The 22896-nt window shown below is 37.3% G+C and overlaps 1 protein-coding gene across 4 annotated transcripts in view; it reads left to right on the top strand.

Annotated features, from left to right (window-relative positions):
• Positions 1-22896, top strand: part of LOC131063178 (uncharacterized) — a 166821-nt gene that overhangs the window by 59979 nt on the left and 83946 nt on the right. For all 4 annotated transcript variants that reach the window (XR_009111021.2, XM_057996965.2, XM_057996966.2 and 1 more), the window contains exon 7: positions 19121-19187. Coding sequence is in view for 3 of the 4 variants with exons in the window: in XM_057996965.2 (XP_057852948.2) it covers positions 19121-19187 (67 nt within the window). In the remaining variant the exon portion in view is untranslated. The remainder of the gene's footprint in view (positions 1-19120; positions 19188-22896) is intronic.

Genomic DNA, 22896 nt, shown 5'->3' with positions numbered 1-22896 from the left:
GGACCTTCGTGAATGCAAGATCAAGAGGGGAATACACCCGACGTTGGACCTTTGTCTCATGTGAAACGAACAAGAGTTCGTATTAAAACTACACCCGATATTGGGTTTCTCTGATACGATAGGAAGAATAGAATTTATGTGCCTTTCCACTAGGCTTCGGGTAGTCTCTGTGAGGAATGAAATTGGTGTGCCTTCCTGATAACTTCTGATGGTCTTTCTCCAGTTTGTATGTATGAATACGTGTGACAATAATATCATCAACACTCACGTCGTAGACTTCTCCTTGATTCACAGTTCCAATAGGCCACTTATGGCCGAAAGGAAATCATTCATAGACTTGATATCTCACAGATAATCCATCTTCATTTCAAACATTGATTTGTATAAAATCTGATACCCTTCCTTATTTTCCAATCCTTATTTAAAAGGCAAAAGCGGGTGAAATTCCCGTAGGAAAACCAACTCCCTCAAGATCAAATAATTAAATAATAGTAAGGCAAAGTATTTAAGCAAACTAATATTTAATTTTAATCTTTATTAAAAAAATCAAAGAACTCTTATTATAATATATTAGTCAACATTAGAACTAATATAAAATAAGGAAAGTTCACTTTATTCATATTTAATACCAAATAGTATTAATTTGACGAGGACATCACATCCCAAGAGAAGGAAGAACACGCTAGGAGAAGTCAAGGCCAGAGGGAAGAAGATTGAGGAGGTGAAGAAGAAACAAAAGATTATCATTCTTCCACCTATCATTCCTTCACCACTTCTCAGTGTCTCATCACTCAAAGTGATTGAAGTAACAAAACATAATAAGGAGACTCAACAATGTTCCAACACAGTGATACTACCAGGGAATATTTAGGAGTTACATGCCACAACGACATCTGCACCTCCAAATGAGAATGATGATCAGCCAGGATCCTCTACTGTCCTTTTGGAAGTTAGTTTGGGAAATGAGGTATACGATTGGACCAGGAATAATCCTGATGATGATGATGATGATGATGTTATCTCGGCATTGAGAGGACTTCATTATGAAATGTGTCTCGATGATGGTATGGAGATGGCCGCTATTTCTGAATGGCTGATGAGAAGTATGGAGAAAAGTAAGAAAATGATAGAGGTACAACCTATTGACGACATTGATGACTACCTAGCTAGGAGTGCTGAGGAGAAAGAACCCAAGAGAGCGGAGTTTTTGTTGCACATAGCTAGAGATGAGACAGGAATGCGGATTGCTGTTCCTATTGCAGGCGTGACAACAGACATTGCTACTCCTATGGATTTCCAGATCACTTCAGTTGCCCTTGGTCGTACATCCAGAAAGCAAGAATTTCAGGAGGTTGGTGAAAACCTCAAGGCAATTGATGCAAGGTTAGACATAGAGATTGCGGAGAAATAAAGGTACAAAGAAGAGAATATCAGACTTAGAGAGTATATTGCAGGGATAAGGCGTGAAAATCCCACCCTTATTTCCCCTATTGCAGTTGACCATGGAATACATTCACACTATGAGGTAGTGAGAGATACACTATCGGAGGTGGAAAAGTGGATTGAGAATACAAGAAAGCAGGTAGATAATCTCCTTATTCAATTTGTCCATGCATATGATAGCACAATAGGGCTCGTATTTAGAATCCAATATTTGGAGGGAGTTTGGGAAGAATTCCGACCTATTCGAGAGAAGACTATTCCATGCCTCCAGGCTTTGAAGAAGATTCCTAATTCCACCTTGGTCAGTGAGAACATTGTGCACAGTGGAGACAGATACGATTTCCATGGCTGGTATTGTTCATTAGCCGTGAAGAAATCAACTTATGAGAACGCCCAGTCGAGTTGTATGGAGATGGAGGGATTGATTCAGGACATTCAGATGAAGATCCTTGCCTCGATTGAGGAATTATTGGGTATTGATGTTAGTGATGCTAGTGGTTTACACTTGGCCGAATTTAGAGACAAGATGAAATTTATGTATTTTTGCCAGTTGGACTCTTTGAAGAAGAGTCAGATAGATGACTTGGTCTCTTTGTTGATTCATGTTCATAGTTCGCAGAAGCTTATGCCAGATTGGGAGAACACTTTGGATGCGCTCGGATTCACTGGACGTGATTGATTTACAGCAGGATACCTTGCCTAGCATTTCCATGGAGGAGTTAGATTCAGTATTGGCTAGATTCTTGGAGTATGCTAGGAGAGAGAGATGCAGGGAGGAATCTTCTAGAAGATTCCCTATTTGATGACTAGGTATCTTTTGATTGGGCCATATGTAGGTGGCGCCATTTTTGATGTAAACCCTAATTAGGGCAATTCTAGGGTTTTGTTGGCATGATCTTGGCCGTTGATCTTGGATCAATCTGGGCCATTCATTTTTGTAAGAGACTCTATATATGCCTCCTTGTCTCTCATTTGTAAGAGAGAGTTTTTGTAGAATTGTTGGTATATGTTGCAACTATTTGAATCATAATCATTGTTCAATTGTTGGTGATTTTGCTCTTCAAGTGTTGTGTTTGCATTCATGGTTCTCAATTCCGCCAAGTTAGATTAGAATTTATTTTCATGTATGTTAGATTGGGTGAAAGATTTGTTGAATTTATTTGTGTGGAATCCTTAATCCATACCACTAGCCTCTTGCCGCTGGTAATTGCGCCTTGTGTGGTCAACTAGAAATTTGAGTAAGCTTAACCTCAACTATTATGCGTCCCTTGACAAGCATCAACTTGGATGGTGTCAACGTTTGATGGTGATAGCTTGAAAATCTTTAAGTATACCTTAGACAATTGCACTAAGCTTGTGTCAATACCTGTTTGTGAGACCTCGCCTAGTTTGATTCCAATTGATCTATTCATCATTTCCTACATTCCTAGGCTTAGAATAGATTTCTTGAACCCTATTCCTTTTGCCCATTTTTTAGTAAGAAGTAAATCTAGAGCCATATTGATAAATCTTAAGTTGTTAGCACACCTACTCTGCATCTTCATGATAATCCAAACATTTGCGTAAGTCCCCAAGTGAACACAACAATTCACATCGACCATTGAGTTACCCACTCGTCAAGACCTGACATGTAGAAACCTTGGAATAATTTTAGTTGATCTCATTCTTAGCATCTGAGGTGATTTTGTTCAAGAGGGGGTAAATTACCTTGGTATTTTATTCTGAAATGTTATGTGCATAAAAAACACATCAACAATACCCTAGTCTTCGTTTTTTGTAGAGGAGAGATCACGCCATCCTCTAGATTGACACATATATAGATACATCTGTGAGATCACTTTACTCTTTGCTATCACTATCAGCTCATTTCGATGTAATGTCCCCATTTTTATGCCATCATGTTTTGTGAACATTGGCCAGTTTTCGTGATTTTCTTTAAGTATCCAAGTGTTCGTGAACTGTGAAGCGTTCCAATGTTCTTGGAGAGCTTGGGTTATAGTTTTTTGGTTTCCAGCAGTAGTTTGAGTGTTGGTGACAACGCTCTTTGTAGCGTTTTGGGCTTTTCTGAATCTTTGTGGGTTTTTCTTGGTTTTGTTCTCATTAGTTCTTGGAGAACAATACTATTCATAGTAAGTTATCATCTGGCACTGATCTTTTTGGGTTTTTTGGGTTTGTTCTTAGTCCTCAGAGAACATTGCTATTTATGGTAAGTGCTCGTTTGGCACCAAACTTTCTAGTTTTTTCTGATTTTGTTCTCAATCCTCAAAGCACACTACTATTTAAGTTCTCACTTGGCATCAATCTTTTTGGGTTTGTTCTCCTCAATCCTTGGAGAACATTACTATTGATAGTAAGTGTTTGTGTCGGCACTAGTCATCATCTTTTGCATTAGTTATGTTTTCGCATGATTGACTTTCCGTTTCTGGTGTCTTGGTGAGTTTCCTTAAGGTGATGGATATTATTTTAATATTTGCACTAAGTAATAAATTGACATTTAATTATTCACTTTGGTGTTTGAATATTAAAGTGTATGTTTTGACCCTCAAAGTTGGACACTTAAGTGATGTGGGGAGGGGAGACTTAGTTGTTTTTTAAAACATATTGAGAGCTTTTAGAGGAAAAAAAATATTAAAATTTTAGAAGTGTTCTAATTCCCTTCAAACTTTATAAATTGGAGTTTTGGCTCTCATTTTTTTATTGAGAGTTTGTACACATACAAAGTTGTTGTCAGAATGAGTTTTGGAGTTCTTCTTGGAGTTGTTGAGGACAAAGACTCTTTGCAATCTTTCTAGTTTTGGTGGTGAAAGACTCACCTTAGCTGGTTCAGTATTTTCACTCAGGAAACACACTTGGTTTGCATGAGATTTTGGTGATTTGGGGTTTTGAAAATGAAGATTTCTGTGATGTCTTGATTTGGTTTTTTCAGTGTGCTATTGATTTCAGTTTTTGCAGTGTGTTAGCAAGGATTTTTGGAGAGGGTTTCAGACCTGGCCGTATTTCCTCTTCTTGGTCAGCTGACCCACCTTTTTGCTCACCCAGCTTGGTGGAAATGTGAAGTGATTTTGGGTACTTTTCCAATTGATTTTTGAGGACAAGGCAACCAGTTTGTGTGCTTGATACAAGTGTTATTTGCTGCTCCTGATTTTCTAGATGAAAATCGCCCCTGTATGCAGGCGCCCTAGCTAGGAACCTACATGTGGCTTTTCCAGGGGTTCTTTCTTTCTTTTGGAGGTGTTGTTGACAGTTTTGTGGTTTCCCTAGCCTTGTTTTCTGTTGCAGATCTTACTGAGATTGTTTTGGTTCAGTTTTGACTGAGTTTGATGAAATTTCAGACTGAGCCGCCCTTACTTTGGCATTTGTTTCAGATTGGGTATTTCTGGCAATGATGTAGACCTTGTATAACTCTCTTTTCTGTACTTCTGGAAGAATATTTTTAAGTTAGAGAATTGGTTTCATCTGCTGCTCAAACGAGTCAGACTGTGATGGAGTTGTGAAGGGTTGCAGGTTGTTATGGATTGAGAATTTCCTGTTATTAGATCGGTCATCTCCGTTTTGTTTCAGACCTTGAAGTTGCCAAAGGGACCTTTAATGAGGTATTTTTTGATGTGGTTAGTTGTTTGTTCATCATGTTTTCATTCTCTATTTGATACTTCAACGTAATGTCAAAAAAATCTTGAAAATTGTAAGCACCTTGAAAGAATATTGAAATCAGATCAGAAAATTGCATCAGCAGGGAACCTTGGTCTGCATTGTCAAATGATATAACTTGATACAGCAGTGAGCTCCCATATTTCATGTTGATAGTTGTTAAGTTGTTTTGACAAATATATCAAAAAAGTTAAAAACAAATAAAAATTAGGGGTGTATGTTATAGTGGTATCAGAGCATAGTTCTTTTTGCCAGCCTGTTTTGTTAAGTAATGCAACCACTTTATACTCATCATTACAACCTGAGAGTAAACAAATGAAATTGTAAGTTGCCAGTCCAACCAGAAGAAACTATGGATCCATTTTCAGTTGATCAAACAGCGCAAGCAGGTTTGGGTAGTGACAGTGATAGTTCTTTAGGGACGACACCAAATTTGTCTAGCCCAGTTTCATGGCAGATATGAATAAAGGGAGAGTTGGTTCAGTCAGTCCTAATGCAAGGGCTGAAAGTTTGATGCTATGTTGGACATGATGTCACAAATGCTTACTAAACTCAACTAGAACATACCACAGATAGTTCAAAACAACTCACAGGGTAATACTATGCATAGTGGGGACACAACCTCTACAAATCAGCAGGCTAACACTGAGAGACATGCTACTGCAGCACAGTCAGGCTCTGTGCCTTGGCCCTACAACTCATTTTCCTATGCAAAGATGAGGTGCAGGTTGTTCATGAGGCTCCTTTTCCTTTGGTTGATGAGGTAAAACATGCATATGCAGAGTATGATACTCTTCTTGAGGAGATTAAGCATCATTTATCACTTAATGAATATATGAATCAGAAGAAATAAAGGGGTGGAGGTAGAGTTGAGTAGAGAGGACCAGTAGTGTAAAGGGACTTGCAGTAGGTCTTGGGTAAGGTTATTCTACCTCACTTTGATGGAAGTGATAAATGTAAAGCCAGAGCTTGGGTTCAGAAGTTGGATGATTACTTGGCTCTTAGGCCTATGGTTGAGGATGAGGCAATTAAGTTTGCAACTTTGCATTTGGATGGTATAGCACATGGGTGTTGGTACCATGGCCTAGTTACCTTGGGTCATAGATTGATCATCACATACGATGAGTTCACCAACAAACTCACCAAGAGTTTTGGCAGAAAGGACTCAGTTTCATTTCAGAGAGCTAGCATAGTTGGGGCAACATGGTATTATGGATGCTTATATTTCAGAGTTTCATAGTATATCAGCAATGATTTTTTATATTACAGAGAGTAGGTTGGCTGCCCTTTTCTATGAAGGACTAATGGAGTCCATTAGAGGATGGGTTAATGCCTTTGATCAACCTATTGTAGGAGGCTATGAGGAAGGCGTGGAGTATGGAATTTGGTTCCTCAAAGAACAATTTCACATCAAAAAGCCTCCCAGGATGAAAAGGGTAGGAAACATGATCACAAGGAAAACATTCAGCCCAAAGAGCCCTCCTTGACGAAGGTGGAAGATGACCTAAAAAAAGAGCTAAGGAAGAAAATATTTGTTTCACATGCAAGGAACCATGGACCCTAGGTCATAAGTACATAGAAAAGGGAAAAAACCGTCAATTAGGGGTATATTCAGTTGATAAATTTGAAATATAAACTTCAGATCAGCAAACTGAAATAAAGGGTAACGAGGAAGAAAAATCAATAGAAGAGTCCAGAGAAGAGAGGGGAAGTGGAGGTTTACTTGGTAAGCTCTTTAGTCTTAAAAAGAATGATTCATTCAGAGTTAGAGGTATGTTGAAAGGGCAGCAAATAGCTGCTCTTATTGATATTGGTGCCACACGTAATTTAATTGATGAGGGCATAGTAGTACAAAGAGGGCTGAAAACTACCAAGATTGTGTTGTGACGTATTCACACATCGCCCCATTGCAAATGGGGACCCCTACTTTTTTGCTTTCTGGGGTTTGGTTCTGGGTCTTTAAGGGTTTTGTCTATTAGCCTTTGCATGCTGAGTGTTGTCAGGGGGATTGCTAGATGGCAGGCTCTACTTGAGCTAAGGTGAGTCAGTGGATGTTCTGAGTTAGGGTCTCGTTCAAGGTCTTCCTTTGGCTTAGTGGTGTCTTGTTTGAGTCAGCGAGTCAGTGTCATCTCTCCGGGTTAAGATTGATCCAATTGGTGAAAAATGAGATCCTAGGCATGATTTGATGAGAAGAGGATCAAAGGAGGCCAGACTGGGTGAGATGAGCAGAATAGGTCAAGAAGTTTGAGCAAAACTCATATTTCGCTCCTGACCCTTCCAAAGGGTCCAGGGCGAAATTTCATAAGGAACCTAAAATTGATCTAGGTCAGTGTATGGTTGAGAATCTTGGTCTGGAGATGATAGGAGAAGTCTTGAAAAGTTATATCCAAGGCAAGGAAAGGATGTTTGAGGTATGAAATGAGCTTAAGGATGAATTTCGCTCCTGACCCTTCCAAAGGGTCCAGGGTGAAATTCATATTTCCTCTGCTTTGCTCCTTGTCTTGACCAAGTTTGAAACCTCTATTGCATCGTATGGAGGACTTGGATGCATATTTGTCTTAGGAAGAAGGTTTGGATCGACAAAATGATGGAAATTAGCCTGGAGGAGGAATTTCCCAAACGGTCCAGAGCGAAATCCCTCCTCCAGGCCCTCTATTTTGCCTAGGACATTGGAAAGACCTTGCTTTGAGCTAAGTAAGTGGCAAATAGACATGATGGTGATAAGGAGAGGTGAATTCGATCAAGTTTGAAGGTGAATTGAGGCAATGGAGTGTGAAAAACAACCTAATTTATGAATTTCGCTCCTGACCCTTCCAAAGGGTCCAGAGCGAAATTCCTAGAAGACACCTTTTCTTCCTTGTTTGCGCTAAAAGTCTTGTTCCTTGGACATGGTGGGGGTAAATTGGTCATGTTCTTGCCTAAGGAAGTGATTGAAAGTATTGAAAAGTGAGGGTTTTGTCCAAGAATGGAAATTTCGCTCCTGACCCTTCCAAAGGGTCCAGAGCGAAATTCCCCGTAAACCTCATTTTCTTCCTTGTTTAGACCAACATTCCAGTTCCTTGGACATATTTGGAATTGGATTAACATGTCTTTGCCTTTTGAAGTGATGGGATGTAAAAATGTGAAGGATTTTGTCCTAAAACTAGAATTTCGCTCCTGACCCTTCCAAAGGGTCCAGAGCGAAATTCTTGGAAACTCATATTTTCTTCTTGGAGATGGTCAAATTCTTGAGTTTTGTGGCATGGTTGGAAAGACCTGGATGTGTTCTTGCCTTTGAAAATTGGATTGAGGCGATGGAGTAGTCAAAATCAACCCAAAGTAGGAATTTCGCTCCTGACCCTTCCAAAGGGTCCAGAGCGAAAATCCTTATAACTCTCATTTGCTTCCTTGTTTTGGCTAGATGTTGGAGTCCAAGGCATGTTGGAGGGTAGATTGGTATGTTCTTGCCTTGAGAAGTAGTTGGACGCATTGAAAGATGAAGATTTTGCCTAAAACATGAATTTCGCTCCTGACCCTTCTAAAGGGTCCAGAGTGAAATTCTTGATAGACCTCTTTTTGCTTCCATGTTTAGGCCACAAACCTTGTTCTTTGGGCGAAGAGTGGTATATTTTTACCTTGCAAAGAAGATTGGAGTTGAAAAGATGAAGAGTCAAGCCTAGAGTTGAAATTTCGCTCCTGACCCTTCCGAAGGGTCCAAAGTGAAATTTCACAAAACCACTCTTTTCTCTCAAATTTTGTGCCAAGTCAAGTGTGGACTAAGATGAATTAGGATGGGAGCTATCTTTAGGCATGAATTTGACTCGTTGGTGATCTTCAAACTTGAAGGAATTGAGCAAAAACATGAATTTCGCTCCTGACCCTTCCAAAGGGTCTAGACCGAAATTCTTGATAGATCTCTTTTTGCTTCCATGTTTAGGCCACAAACCTTGTTCTTTGGGCGAAGAGTGGTATATTTTTACCTTGCAAAGAAGATTGGAGTTGAAAAGATGAAGAGTCAAGCCTAGAGTTGAAATTTTGCTCCTGACCCTTCCAAAGGGTCCAGAGCGAAATTTCACAAAACCACTCTTTTCTCTCAAATTTTGTGCCAAGTCAAGTGTGGACTAAGATGAATTAGGATGGAAGATATCTTTAGGCATGAATTTGACTTGTTGGTGATCTTCAAACTTGAAGGAATTGAGCAAAAACATGAATTTCGCTCTTGACCCTTCCAAAGGGTCCAAAGCGAAATTCTTAAGATCACCTTTTTCCTTTGCAAATCAAATCAAACTTTTGGTTTTTATGGCATGGATGGGAGTGAGAAGGTGTGTCCTTGTCTTTTGAAGTTGATTGAGGTTGAAAGAATGAAGAAATAAGCTCAAAACAAGATTTGCGCTCTTGACCCTTCTAAAGGGTCCAGAGCGAAAATCCTTAAACCCATCCTATCTTCCAAAATTTGTGCCAAGCCAGGAATAGACCAAGGTGAGAGAAGCCCTTAGGATTGCACTTGAATTGATTGTTGCCTCCAAAAATGAAGATTTTAGGCTAGGACAAGAATTTCACTCCTGACCCTTCCAAAGGGTCTAGAGCGAAATCTTGGATAGGTCCTGTCCCTGGCCATGACTTTGAGCGAATTTTCCCTTTCAAGCATTTTGGAGATCAAGCAAATGTTGTCAGGTTGAGAAATAGATCCAAATGAGGGAGTCAAGGGGAAACAAGGTGAAAAGAATGGAGCAAGGTAGGAGAAGACAAGTAAAACTTGAATTTTGCTCCTGACCCTTCCAAAGGGTCCAGAGCGAAATTCCTCAAATCCACCATTTTCTCCTTGGGTGAAGCCAAAACATTGATTCTTGTGGCATGGTTGAAGGTGGAGTGAGATATTCTTGCCTTGCAAGATGAATTGAGGCAAAGGAAGTGTAAGATCAAGCCTAAAACTTGAATTTCGCTCTTGACCCTCCCAAAGGGTCCAGAGCGAAATTCTCAAAATCTCATTTTTCCTTCAAGTTTGTGCTAGGCCAAGACAATGATCAAGGTGAATTGGACTTAAAGATGGCCATAGGCATGTGTTTGAATAGGTTATGAGTCCAAGAGGTTAGGATTTTGAGCTAAAGAATGAATTTCGCTCTTGACCCTTCCAAAGGGTCTAGAGCAAAATTCTCAATTTCACCTAAATTGCTCATGATGAAGATCAGGAGATGGATTCCTAGGCCTTGGTGGAGAGAAGATTAGTGTATGCTTGCCTTGGAAGACATTTCAGAGTGGAGGAGTGATAGAACTTGAGCTTAAACTAGATTTTCGCTCCTGACCCTTCTGGAGGGTTCAGGGCGAAATCCTTTGAAACTCCTATTTTTCACCCTGTGGGAGCTAAGAAAGGGCTAGTTGTGAGATTATGGTGAAATGAGGTCTAAATTGGCCAGGAATGCAAATTTCGTTCCTGACCCTTCCAAAGGGTCCAGAGCGAAATTTTTATAGGGCCTGTCCTCAGGGAGAATTTTGTGCAAACTTCATTTTGATGTCTTCTTGTTGATGATTTAAGGTAGAAAATGCTATGTTAGAATGAATTTATTATGTGTCCTTAATCATCTTTTGGTTTGTTTTGCAGATAGAAGAAGACCAGGCAAGGGCAAGGACAACCTATTCCAGTCAATCGCCATCAAGGACGTTCCATAGGCAAAAGGGAAGACTTAGGGTGCTTTGAAGCATTGGAAGTCTAGGGGGTGTTCAAGAAGTTCAAGTTAGCCTCAAGACCTCATTCTACCACAAGATGACAAAGAAAGGCTTCACTAGCACTTCAAGGCAAGGTATGCTACCGAAGAAGGAAGACTTGACGATAAGAAAGCCTCGTCAAGCACTTGGGAGTAAAAGAGGTACATCATTCATCAAATTGAGACAGAAAAGAGAACAACCAAGACACAAACATCAGACAAGGTGGCATTATCTCGAATGGTGATCAGTATCTGATGGTGTACGATTTGAACATATTTGAAACTTCCCTTAGAAGATTGCACTGAGTTGGTGTTGAATTGTTCAACTTGATGGTGAGACCCAGCTCAGTAGGACTCCACCTAGTCATTCATCCATCTTCTTGCATTCTAGGTCTTAGAGTAGACTCTCTAAACTCTGTACCTTTTGCCATTTCTTTATCTTCCAACCAGTAGATAGGACTTGAGTTCCAGTAAATCAGACGTTCAGGTCATCGAATGTAAGTCCCCTTGTGATTCCAACAAAATCACATCATACCGCAAAGAGCTTATCCACACGTAGAGAACCTACATATCAGAACCTTGGAGTTACTCCGACTGATCCTTCGGTGAGATCTTTAGCAGTTGGGAAACTTTGTTCAAGAGAGGATAAGGTACCTTTAGGTATTTTATTTTGTGTTTGGTCGTGTACAAAAGATACATCAACAGATTGGGGGCTTCAGAGTCATGGTGGTGAATGGTCGCACTATGTCATCCATGAGGAAGATTCCACAATTGGGGCTCCTATTGAACCACTATGAAGCCAATGACATTTTTTATGTGGTGAGTACAGGAGGCACATATTTTGTCCTTGGTATGCAGTTGCTTTGTTCACTTGGTGAGATCACCCTGAACTTAAAATCTATGGAGCTGAAATTTCAGAATATTAGTAGATGGTGGTATTGCGAGGAATGATGAAGGAGGGATCCCATATTGCTTCATGCAAAATGATGCAAGGAGTATCCGATCTTGTGCCAATTAGCAAGTCACAACAAGGATTAAAGATGATTTTCAAATTTTGGCTAATGCCCTTTTTGACACGGATGCAAAGTTTGCATTTCATAATCCTCTTTTTGAGATGCATGTTGACAATTTAGGGGAAGAACAAGTTTCTTATGATAGTTTGCTTCTTGTGATGGATAATGATGGATGGGAATGTTACAAGTGTGGTTGCCGTTGCACCAAAAGATCGACCGGTTAATGCCCAATACAACCACTTGACATAGAAACCACAGGAGGCGGTTAAGCCATGTCACAAAACTGAGCCCCGTGTTGCACAACACAAGGAGACCAAGGGCACACACCTTGCAACAATCCCCCCCAGTGCAAGCGAGGGGTTTGAACCTATGAACAAGCTCTGATACCATTTGTTACAAGTGTGGTTGCCATTGCACCAAAAGATCTACCTGTTAATGCCCGATACAACCACTAGACATAAAATCCACAGGAGGCGGTTAAAGCCATGTCACAAAACTGAGCGCTGCGCTGCACAACACAAGGAGACCAAGGGCACACACCTTGCAACAGGGAACAATATGGATGATAGATGCTTTGTAGATTCACCAGAGGGAGAGGAGCACTATCGTGGCTCAAAGGTTGATGGGACTTGGTGTGATGGAGCCACTTTAGGGTTGATCACCTATGTCTAGGATCATTTGCATGGGTTGTTGGGAATTAAAGATGATGGGAGAGGCATACCATGGGAGGATATGGATCAAAGGGTGAAAAGAATGCTGCCGTTACCTCTTTTGGCAGTCATCTTATGAGTCCATTTGCGTTTATACAAGTGAATTGGAGAGAGTTTTGAGCAAAATATGGTATACTGCTGAATTTGTGACTCTTGGGAAGACCTTTTTAGCCAAAGGAATGATGAGAAATTTTAATTTGTCTAATGATTTTTAGTGTTGGAGCAATTGTCCTCTCTGGGTGATGGAATTTGAAAAATCAGACTTGAGCAGCTGCAAATCTATAAGCATTTTCAGACCTTTTAGCCTCTTGACAGGGTCAGTTTTGGTTTCACATAAAAGGAATAGGTGTTGCAGCCAACCAAGGTCAGTGTTGGATGGGTGTTTTGGCATCAATTAGTGGTGGTTTCTTGTTTTCAGCTTGCACTTATGGTTGGGACAGCAAGTTACTTTTCGATGACAACCATTATATGTCGGAGCGTAGGGTGAAGTTAACTTTAACTTTCTCGAGTTTTTTCCTATCATGCCACAAATTCGTGATTATGGAGAGCAATTTGCTAAGTTGATTGATATTTTGCGGTGTTTGGTTTCTCTTTTTACAAGAGGATTTTAGATCACCTATGCAAGGGCCCAATAGTACAATGTTTTGAGCAAATGGAGCTACAAACCTCCTAAAATTATTTGGAATCCTAGAGTCTCATTAGGTTTTATTTGGGATCAATCAGCTTATGAGTTAGCATTGCTTGAGGAAGAGGAATCTTTGGGTAGGGAGGACTATAATGTTCCCATTACTACACCATCTTGTTTTATGAGTGTTGGCCAATTTTTGGGGTTTTCCTTAAGTTCCTAGGTGTGTGGGAAATGTTCCAATGTTCTTGGAGGGTTCGGGTTACAATCTCTTGGTTTGGGTTACAATGTCTTGGTTTTAGAGAGCAGTTTGGGTGTCAGTTGGTGACAATGCTCTTTGTAGCATTCTGGGTTTTTTTTGGGTTTGTTCTTAGTCATTGAAGAATTGCTGTTTTTAGTAAGTTCTCATCTAGCACTAATCTTTCTATGTTTTTTATGGGTTTTTTCTCCTCAGTCCTCAAAGAACATTGCTATTTATAGTAAGTGCTAACACCAATCTTTGTGGGTGTTTTTGGGTTTATTCTCAGTCCTTAGAGAAAAGTTCTATTTATATCAAGTGCTTGTCTAGCACCAATCTCTATGGGTTTTTTCTCCCAAGTCCTCGAACAACATTGCTATTTATGTTAAGTGCTTGTTTCGACACTTAACATCAATTGTGTTTCGACATGATCGAATAATGAAATGGGTGTATTATTCTCTTCCTTAATGACACACTAAGATAAAAGGAAGAGGTGGAGGAGAAGAATAAAATGGAATGAAATCCTATTATGTATCCATTTTTATAAACAACTTGTAAATTACAGACATTAAGTAGAAAAAGCTCACAATGTTTTCTCTTCTTCCCCCTAAATTGATCTAAGCACAACGTTTTTCCTTATTGTAATAGCAACATCAAATATGTTTTCTTGACAAACAACAAACAACAAGCTTTAGTTTAAACAATTGAAGTAGAGAGATTCAAGATAAACACATTGATACAATCAAAATTTGGATTATTATTAGCAATAGTAGATGATCAAAATGGATTGTGCCTCAAACTTCATGTCATGATTTTCATTTTATTTGTTTGAAACATTATTCATCATAAATAAAGGGTTTGTTTTTGGGATCCCAATATATTTCAGCAATATTATGGTTTGCTTTAAAATATTGAATATTTTGTACATGAATTTACTGGAGTTTTGGATTTCAACTATCGATTTTTTGTAACAGCAGCCTCCTCCCTTGTGCCCCACCTATCATTTTTTTTGGTTGTGGAGGGATGAGTAGATGTTCTCTTATGTTTGGAATATTTTTAGTTAGGATAGGGGTTTGAGGGTGCTTTTGATTTGTTTGTATTTGTACCAAATATACGTGTTCCAATGCAAGATAGGTCTTGATATTTCTTATGTCATTGGTATGGTTTCACACTTTGCGCGAAAACCACGAGAGCTTCATCGGAAAGTTGACAAATATATATTGCAATATGTGAAGGTTACACATAGATAAGGGATCCACTATACTATAGACGCAAATATAGATTTGGTGAAATACATACATATAAAATGAGTTGGCCATTTTGACGATTTTATGTCCATAGCAAATTGCAAATTTCATTTTTTGGCCCCTTATGTTGGTTGAGCAAGAAACATAATTTTATTACTCTGTTGCCCACAAAGGATTAGTATTATGGGGCTTTTAATACTACCACAGAGGCCATCTAACTTCAACATATCCTTACAAAATTTGATTGTCCTTTTGTTGGCCTTTAATCATCCATTGTGATGATTAGATTGTCATCTAGATTTCAAAGAATCCAAATCACCATTAGAGGACCAACACATTTGGGTTAAGCCAAAAGAGACAACCTTATAGACATTGGAGAAAATATTTGTGTAGTTATACCGTTGTGTTTGCAAAAGCTTCCAACCTTGTGGCAATGCAATAGAAGTGGTTCTTACAAAGCATGGCCTACCTATAACATGTCTCTTGAGAGATCTTGTAAGAATTGCCCAAGCCACTTGTTTTATGATAAACATTAAATAGTTATATCGGTTCAATCTTTGAAATATTGACACCATTATTTGCAAATAATAAAGTAAGATGCAATAGAGTCAACACTTAAAGTAGATGGAATTTCTAAGATAGTTCGCTATGGTGATAAGGTTCAATATAAATGATCAAGAGATGGACTTGGTGCTCCTGTCACATGTTTAATGTAATTGACACAAATTGCTAATGAGGACTTGAAAGTATTGTATGTTGAGGATAGTTATTTTAACTACCAACTACATGGTAGAATATGTATTGTCGTTTAAGGTAGAAAAGCTTTGCATGTTGATTGACCAAGCAAAAATCGAATAGATTTGAAGTGGATGCACTAAAAATGGTGAGCCATTTGCATGGATTCAAAGTGGATGCATTAAAAATGGTGAGTCATTTGCATGGATTTGAAGTGGATGGATTAAAAATGGTGAGTCATTTTGATATTTGCAAAACAAACAATGGTCAAAGATGTTTGTTGGTTGAAGATGCAAAGTAATGCATGGTATTTTGCTTAAGTTCATGCATATTATACAAGTGGAGTCAACTTTTGAATGATATTAGACTTGTTATTTGTTCCAAGAAAAGCTCAGGAGAGAATCTCAAAGAACTTCTTAGTGGTTTGCCAAGAATGTGACACTTAAATGACTCTTTATGGTGGTCGAAAATTTTATTAAGATGTTAGTTTGGATTTTTTATAAGAATGCTATTAGGGTTCGAATGTTGCCAAATTGTTATTTAGACATTGGATTGCTATAATTTGTTGTTGTGGATCATAATGATTGATTATTTAGATAATTTTGGGCTTGTAAGGATGGATGTAAACCAAATTGAAATGCTTAATTGATGTGGTGATTAGATGCTAGTTTTTTTATTAAGGGGATAGGATCAGAAACATGTGAAGGTTGGGGGTTATTTTCCATGATAGTAAGATTGTTATGAATCATGCATATGCACTAATAATTCATCTTTTGAAATAAATTGGTTTTCATTTGAAACTTCTATGATTGATTTGGCATTTGGGAAGGATGGATTTGCAACTATTACAATTGGCACGGGTATGAAACTACGATAAATGGCAAAGATGCTAAGGAAGACATCAAGAAATCAGGAAATACTTAACGAATTTGCACACAATTAATGGATAAAATTGATCAAGCTTATTTTCAAGGCTATCATGACTAGCACTAGATGGTGTTAAGAGTTTCATTGATGGCATGGTGTAGGTGTACTTGGGGAAAAATATCACTTCAAAATGGATGGAAACTTAAATTGATCTTTGATTTGGGATTTTTTTTTTCTAAAGAACAATTTTGTGTCAACCAAAATAATATTCTACGTTCTTTTATGATATTGATAGAGTTTGTGCTTTCTCCGGAGTTATTCCAATGACCTTGAGATGGTTGCGTGGTAGTTCAGAGGGGTTATACTTTGGCCTCTTTCATAGAAGGGTTCTTCATAGTTAGAGTTGTGTAGCAACAACAAACACATATATCTTCTTTGATAGTTCTTTGGGACTTTTTCTAATCTATGCTTTCATTATTGATTGTTTGGAGCTCTTTTGATCAAGTTATCATGTGTAAAAGTTCAATCTTGTGAATGTCAGCTTCACTTGCTTCTGTTTTGAAATCCGAATATAATTAATGCAAAGTTTGATTATGGTACAAGGCGTGGGACTATTGTCTTGATGCAATTGTAGATTCAATTGTTGTCAATGAATTCCTAGTGTGCTTTTAGAATCCACACTTGTATTGATCTATATTGAGTGGTTAATGTGATTGAAGCACTATGCCCAATTTTGAGGTCTTTGTATCTTGTGGGGATATTTACAAGTTATTGTTAAGCCCCCCTGATGTGTATAAATATTAAATATGCATCCCTGAATTCATTACGGATCATCTTTCTTGCTCCTAGAATTTTGAGTATTAAGAAATCATCGTGATTAGAGATCTTCAGCTTTGCACTATGATATATGTATTCTTCTTTTGAACTTCAATAAAGATTTGTGTTTCCCTTTCTCTCTCTATGGTAGATTGTATTGATGTGAGTGGATTTTGATCTGGGCTGCTTGGTTTACCAATCCTTCACTGGGTTCTTAGATCTTTCCCTACATTAATCTTGTACGATCCATTCAAGACTATAAAAATTGATGGCAGAAAGTGCTTTCAATATTCCTATGCCTAAACTACATTTTTGTTTAGTTTTTGAACATAGATGGTAAAGAGTTTGAAATTTTTATGTTGGATGATGAAGATACAATGACACTACTTTTGTTTCCAATAGAGGAGAATGAAATGCATATGCAGGGACAAGATTCAAAACATCATTTTGGTAGAGTACAAGAATATACGGAATCATGGATAATGGCATATTCTATAACTATAATAGTGTAAATATATTCACCACAAAAGGTAAGTATGGGTATGGGGATGAGGTTCTTATCATCAAACTTGAGTTTTGTGGTGACTATATGGAGGAGATGGTGACAAAATGTTAAGAAATTTTTGCATTAACAAAACCATCTTGTTGTGGTAGAATGGAACAACATTGAAAGGTTAGATTGATTGTATCATATTTGTATAAAGAGCAGTTTCCATAATATTTCATGATGGTATTTGGGAATTCAGCCAAAAATCTCTTCATTAGTGAGAGTGGTTGGTTGATGACCAACAACCCCTAGAGAGTGAAGGATTGATTTTTAAGTATCAAGATTGAGAAATTCTAACTCGATACCAAAAAATCATTGTGCCAAAGCTTACCTTGACCACTAGAAGCTGAAAATTGATTCCAACAATGTGAAAACTATTCGGTGTTATAGTAAGGTTGATGCTATCAAGCATTAGACTAAGGTTTGAACTTTTTAACAATATGTAAGAAAGATCCTACACTGTTAAAGTGTGCTGCATTGGGAAATGTATGGAGTGGTTGGATGCAATAGATCTATACAATCCACCAAATGAGCAATCATTTCGAAGTGTTTATACAGGGGGAGCTCATAACAAAAGTTCTAGGCTCTAATGCTGAGTTTCTTACTAAAAAATTAAATGCTTTTTTATTTTTCATTTTTATCTTTTAGTAAAGAGTTCATAGAAATAAATGACAAATTTCTAGTCTCCAACACTTTCTATATATATTTTTGTTTTTACAATGGTTTTTCTGATTGGAAACTGCATAATTTCTCAACATACAAAAATAAGGAAATGAATAAATATTGAGAAAGTGATAACTATCTTAATGATTTCTCAATTGGGTTCAATATGCAATGTCATTCTATGAACATTGTTTCCTTGTTTGTTGTTCTTTTCTTTTTGGTTTTATATAGTCTATAGGGTAGTCTTACCAACAAATAACATCTTGGTAGTTGTTGCATAAAATAATACAAGTCATTAAAAATACTATTAACTATGGAAAGTTATTGAGGAATATTATGTTTTTGTTGAAATTGCTTGTGCTATTTAGCCTTGTATACCTATTCGAACAAGGGCATATAATTAAGATTCAAAATACAAGTAAAATGAATACATATCTCTTTGATTCTCTTTGCTAGACAAAGTCATGCCAAAGTGTGTTTTGAAGTCTTAGAGATTGTTCATTCTTATTTTTTCATTTATATTCATTCTTGTTATTGATATTGGCATTGAAATAGTTGTTGTTTGAGGATCTTAAAGTGTAAAATTTGAATTTGGTTGACTTTCTTCTTGCATATTTGTTATTAAATGATAGCCTGGAAGTTTCATTGAAAAATGTACAAGCGAATACTTTCATTTTCATTAATTAGAATTATCTCAAGATGAAAGGATATCACTTCAATTAGATGGTTGAATGCAAATTTATTTTGCATCAAGTAGTCAATATTTTACTAGCATTTTGGATCCCTTAAAATAGTGGATTAGAACAAATGCCTTGTAAATTTGGAACTTGTGCATGTTTTGACTTTTGGTTAAGGAACTAATGGATTTTGTAATTATTTATTTGTAGGAATTTAGAGGAAAATAAGAGGAGCAGATTTTTGGATTATTTGGATTTATACCTTGGATATCTACAGGTGAATTATTTGTTAACTTGCACTCGCATTTTCAATTTTTGTCTTTTATAAGAAAGAATCTTATGTCCTTAGATCTTGTGGTATTGAAGTTGAAGTCCTTTATCTCTTGCAGTGCAAGGTTCTCTTCCCTCAAACTATATCATTGAAATAAATAAATGCACAAATTTTGCACTAATATAAAATGAAATATAATAACTCAATATTTACATAGAATGCCAAATACATCTCAAATGAAGTAGTGCTTAATCCAGGTATTAGCACATGTGAATGAGATAATAATAGTACAATTTAGCCTCTCATGCCAGAAAATTAACTCAATATAATAATAATAATAATGTACAACTTATATAATATACAAGATAAAAAATCTGAAATATAGTCAATTGGTCCCCAAACGCGATCCACCCCAATAGTCATCCACAAGCTCAAGAGAGGAGAACATAGCTCATGCGTTTTTTTGGACAACCACGAAGCTTATGCTCCCCCAAAATCTTTCATGACACGAAAGATACCTGACCCTGTACGAAATGCCTAGGTACTTGGAAACAATGAGGGAACCCTAGTGCAACCTGATATATCTAGATGCATTCATTTCCTACTTATGAACATGCAATGTCCTACTATTACAATATGACAGAGAAACACATCAATATAAATTTGCTAGGCTAAATTCATCTATTTTAATGAATACATGATTTTGGCTAAAATGTAGAACACAATGCTACTATTGAGAGGGGGAGGGGGGCTGAATTAGTAGTAGATTAAACTTTCAAATCCTTAAACAATTAGATATTCTGGATAAACTGAACAACTTAAAATCAGAACTAAAAAGAATGCAATAAGTAGAGACCAGTACACAAGAAATACGTGAATAACCCGGAATGGGAAAAACCATGGTGAGAAGTGTTGCTAGGATCTACTGTCTTAATCCAGCCTAACAAATCAATAGTGTATACATAGTTTTAGGGCACCAACCCTAAGGAATCACCGAATTCCTTGTTTGAGAGTACCAACTCCTATAAATTACAACTTAACAAACTGAGCATTAACTCAGCATCCTTGAGGCACCGACAATTAACGATGTTACAAACAAAATAATTACTGACTTTAAATACAAAGTGTTACGCTTTACAATATAAGAAATGTGCAAACAAACTTTTACAAACTGAATATAGGCAACCTTCAAATATCTTGTTCAGTATTGCACTTCTTAACATTAGAAATCTGCATATAAACTTCTGCAAACCGAATGTTTTTAACTGTCATAACATTTGAAATCTGCAAGTAAACTTTTTAAAACTGTGTACTGTTTGCAAAATTCAGAGATACTGTTCATACAACTTTGCAATAAACTCATCAAAAGGTAATCATAAATCACTGTTATAACTGATCTAATTCACAATTTGAATAAAAGTTAAAACCAATCATCTCACACACTCGTAGCATTAATCTTTCATCACAAACTGGTTGCATACTTACACACTCTTCATGTTTCTCTTCAATGGTTAGAACACTCTTTTTGGTTTACAACATTGAACTTATTCTATATATGGGCCTCTGCTGTCATATTCTTCAGTTTTTACAACATACTAACACCAATGCCATTCTTCTTCAATACCATCATTCAGATGAGCAATTAATAGTTAGGTTGCATCAAGTTACAATTAATCTGATTAGTTTCATCAACCAACTTGATAACCACTTTGTTAAACACCAACCTCCAAACTTATTAACATCACATGACACACAAAATGTGTTTGGGCATCGATGATACCACAAACTACAACTTACAACAATATAATTGCAATCAGCAAACTCCAACTGTGATAAAAACCTGATTAACTGCCCAATAGTTATAACTGATTCCAAACTGATAACGGCTCAGATGGTTACAGCCGATTCCAAACCAATCTATGTAAGCCATTAAAATACTACAAAGGAAATTTGATGAGTTTACAGTCATATACAGCAGTACACATGTAATTGCATCAAGGTCACATTCACATCCAAGTCATATTTCTGTTCCAGATCGGACGCTGCAATCTCAAAACAAGTTCTCACAAGTAAGATAACTTTCAGACTGTGTTTCCAGTAACCTAGGGTTTCACATAACTTCTGCAAATTTCAATAACAAATTCATTGAAGTTTAAACTTGACATCAATGACAATTTCAAATGCTGCTAACAATCTCCTCCTTTGGCATTGATGTCAAAACTCCAATCCACAACAAAGCCTATTCAAACTGTTCAAACCAAAATCTGAAAACAAAATATAAATCTGAATTCAATACATTAAAACTGAATCTACAACAAATCAAAATCTGTATCAACAGTATCATCAACAATCAAAACATCAGATATGATAATCTGTAATCTAAAAACACTGCCAAGTAAACTGAAAGTACATTTGCCACAACAATCAAATCTGCAACAAAAATTCCAATTTCTTGCTCTTTGACATCAATGACAAAGGGCCAGGGACATGCAATTATTAGAATATTTAATTATATTTTAGTCAGTTATCTTTAGTTAATTTATTAATGGTCTTTATTTAGTTTATCTATTGTTTTTTTAGGCTTCTTTTATTAGAAGGCATAGTTACCTTTTTAGCTTCAGTTAAACTATTTGTTCTTTTATTTTTAGAACACCATCATGTAATTTGCTATATATACACTGTATATTCATGAATAAAGACATCCAATTATTTTTTCGTGGTATCGTAGTAGGGTTGTGTTTGGTGACTTCCGCGACTTTGTCTAAGGGCATAACAGTTTGGTATCTGCACGTGTCAGAAGATTCGTTTTTGTGGGCACCGTTTTCTTTTTGTGTGGGGGTTTCCGACTCTTTGTTAACGGGTTCGTCGCGACCTTGATTTTTTTCCGCTTGCGCGGCTTTGTGTTTCTTTTTCACGACGGATTTGTCTGGACTTTTGCTCACACAAAGGGTTCCTTTGCGTCTTTCTTCTCGTGCCCACATTTTTTCTAGAATGCGACCTATTTTTTGGTCATTTTCTTTGATAGTTGCGATTTTCTGGGCGGCTGTAATTTATTTTTTCATGCGCAACTTTTTTGAAGACGTGATTTTTTAGACTTGCACCATGACTTTTTTTTACGACGGCTAGGGTTTCCTGTGCCCTATTTTCTTGCCTCTGGGTCTTTGATTTTTTTGCGACCTAGGGCATGTTTTTCTATGACATAGGGCACATTTTTCAGCAACCTAGGGTTTATGCACCTCAAAATTCGTGCATTGGGATTCATGCTAGGTTTTTAAGCATGTATTTCTTTTGCCTTGGGAATTGTGCCGGTTGATCAATAGCATTTGTCTCGATTTGTGCCTTCATAGGGCTGACCAAGGTTGACTTCAGTTTCTGTGATGGCATCTTTGACCAACATATTGTTGGAGCACAGTCAGAAGTTCAATGACTGCAACTACAACACTTGGAAGCAGCGCATGATGACCATTTTTTACTATCGTTGCCTTGATTAGGTTGTTCTGGGCAAGACTACTCGTCTTGAAGTGTCGGGTAAAGACCAGGACAAATTTGATGAGCAAAATTGCGAGGCTGTCATGCTCATCAAATTATCTGTCATAGATAATTAGCTCCATTAGGTACCGTCCAAAAAAATAGCTAAAGAAATCTAGGATCTCTTGAAGGATCTTCATGAAATGTCTGACAAGAGCTGAGCTTTCTTTCTAAAGAACATGCTGTT

The sequence above is a fragment of the Cryptomeria japonica genome, chromosome 11, assembly GCF_030272615.1.
Source record: "Cryptomeria japonica chromosome 11, Sugi_1.0, whole genome shotgun sequence".
Classification (NCBI taxonomy): Eukaryota; Viridiplantae; Streptophyta; class Pinopsida; order Cupressales; family Cupressaceae; genus Cryptomeria; species Cryptomeria japonica.
The sequence above is the reverse complement of the archived record's forward strand: the minus strand, read 5'-3'. Positions and strand labels throughout refer to the sequence as shown.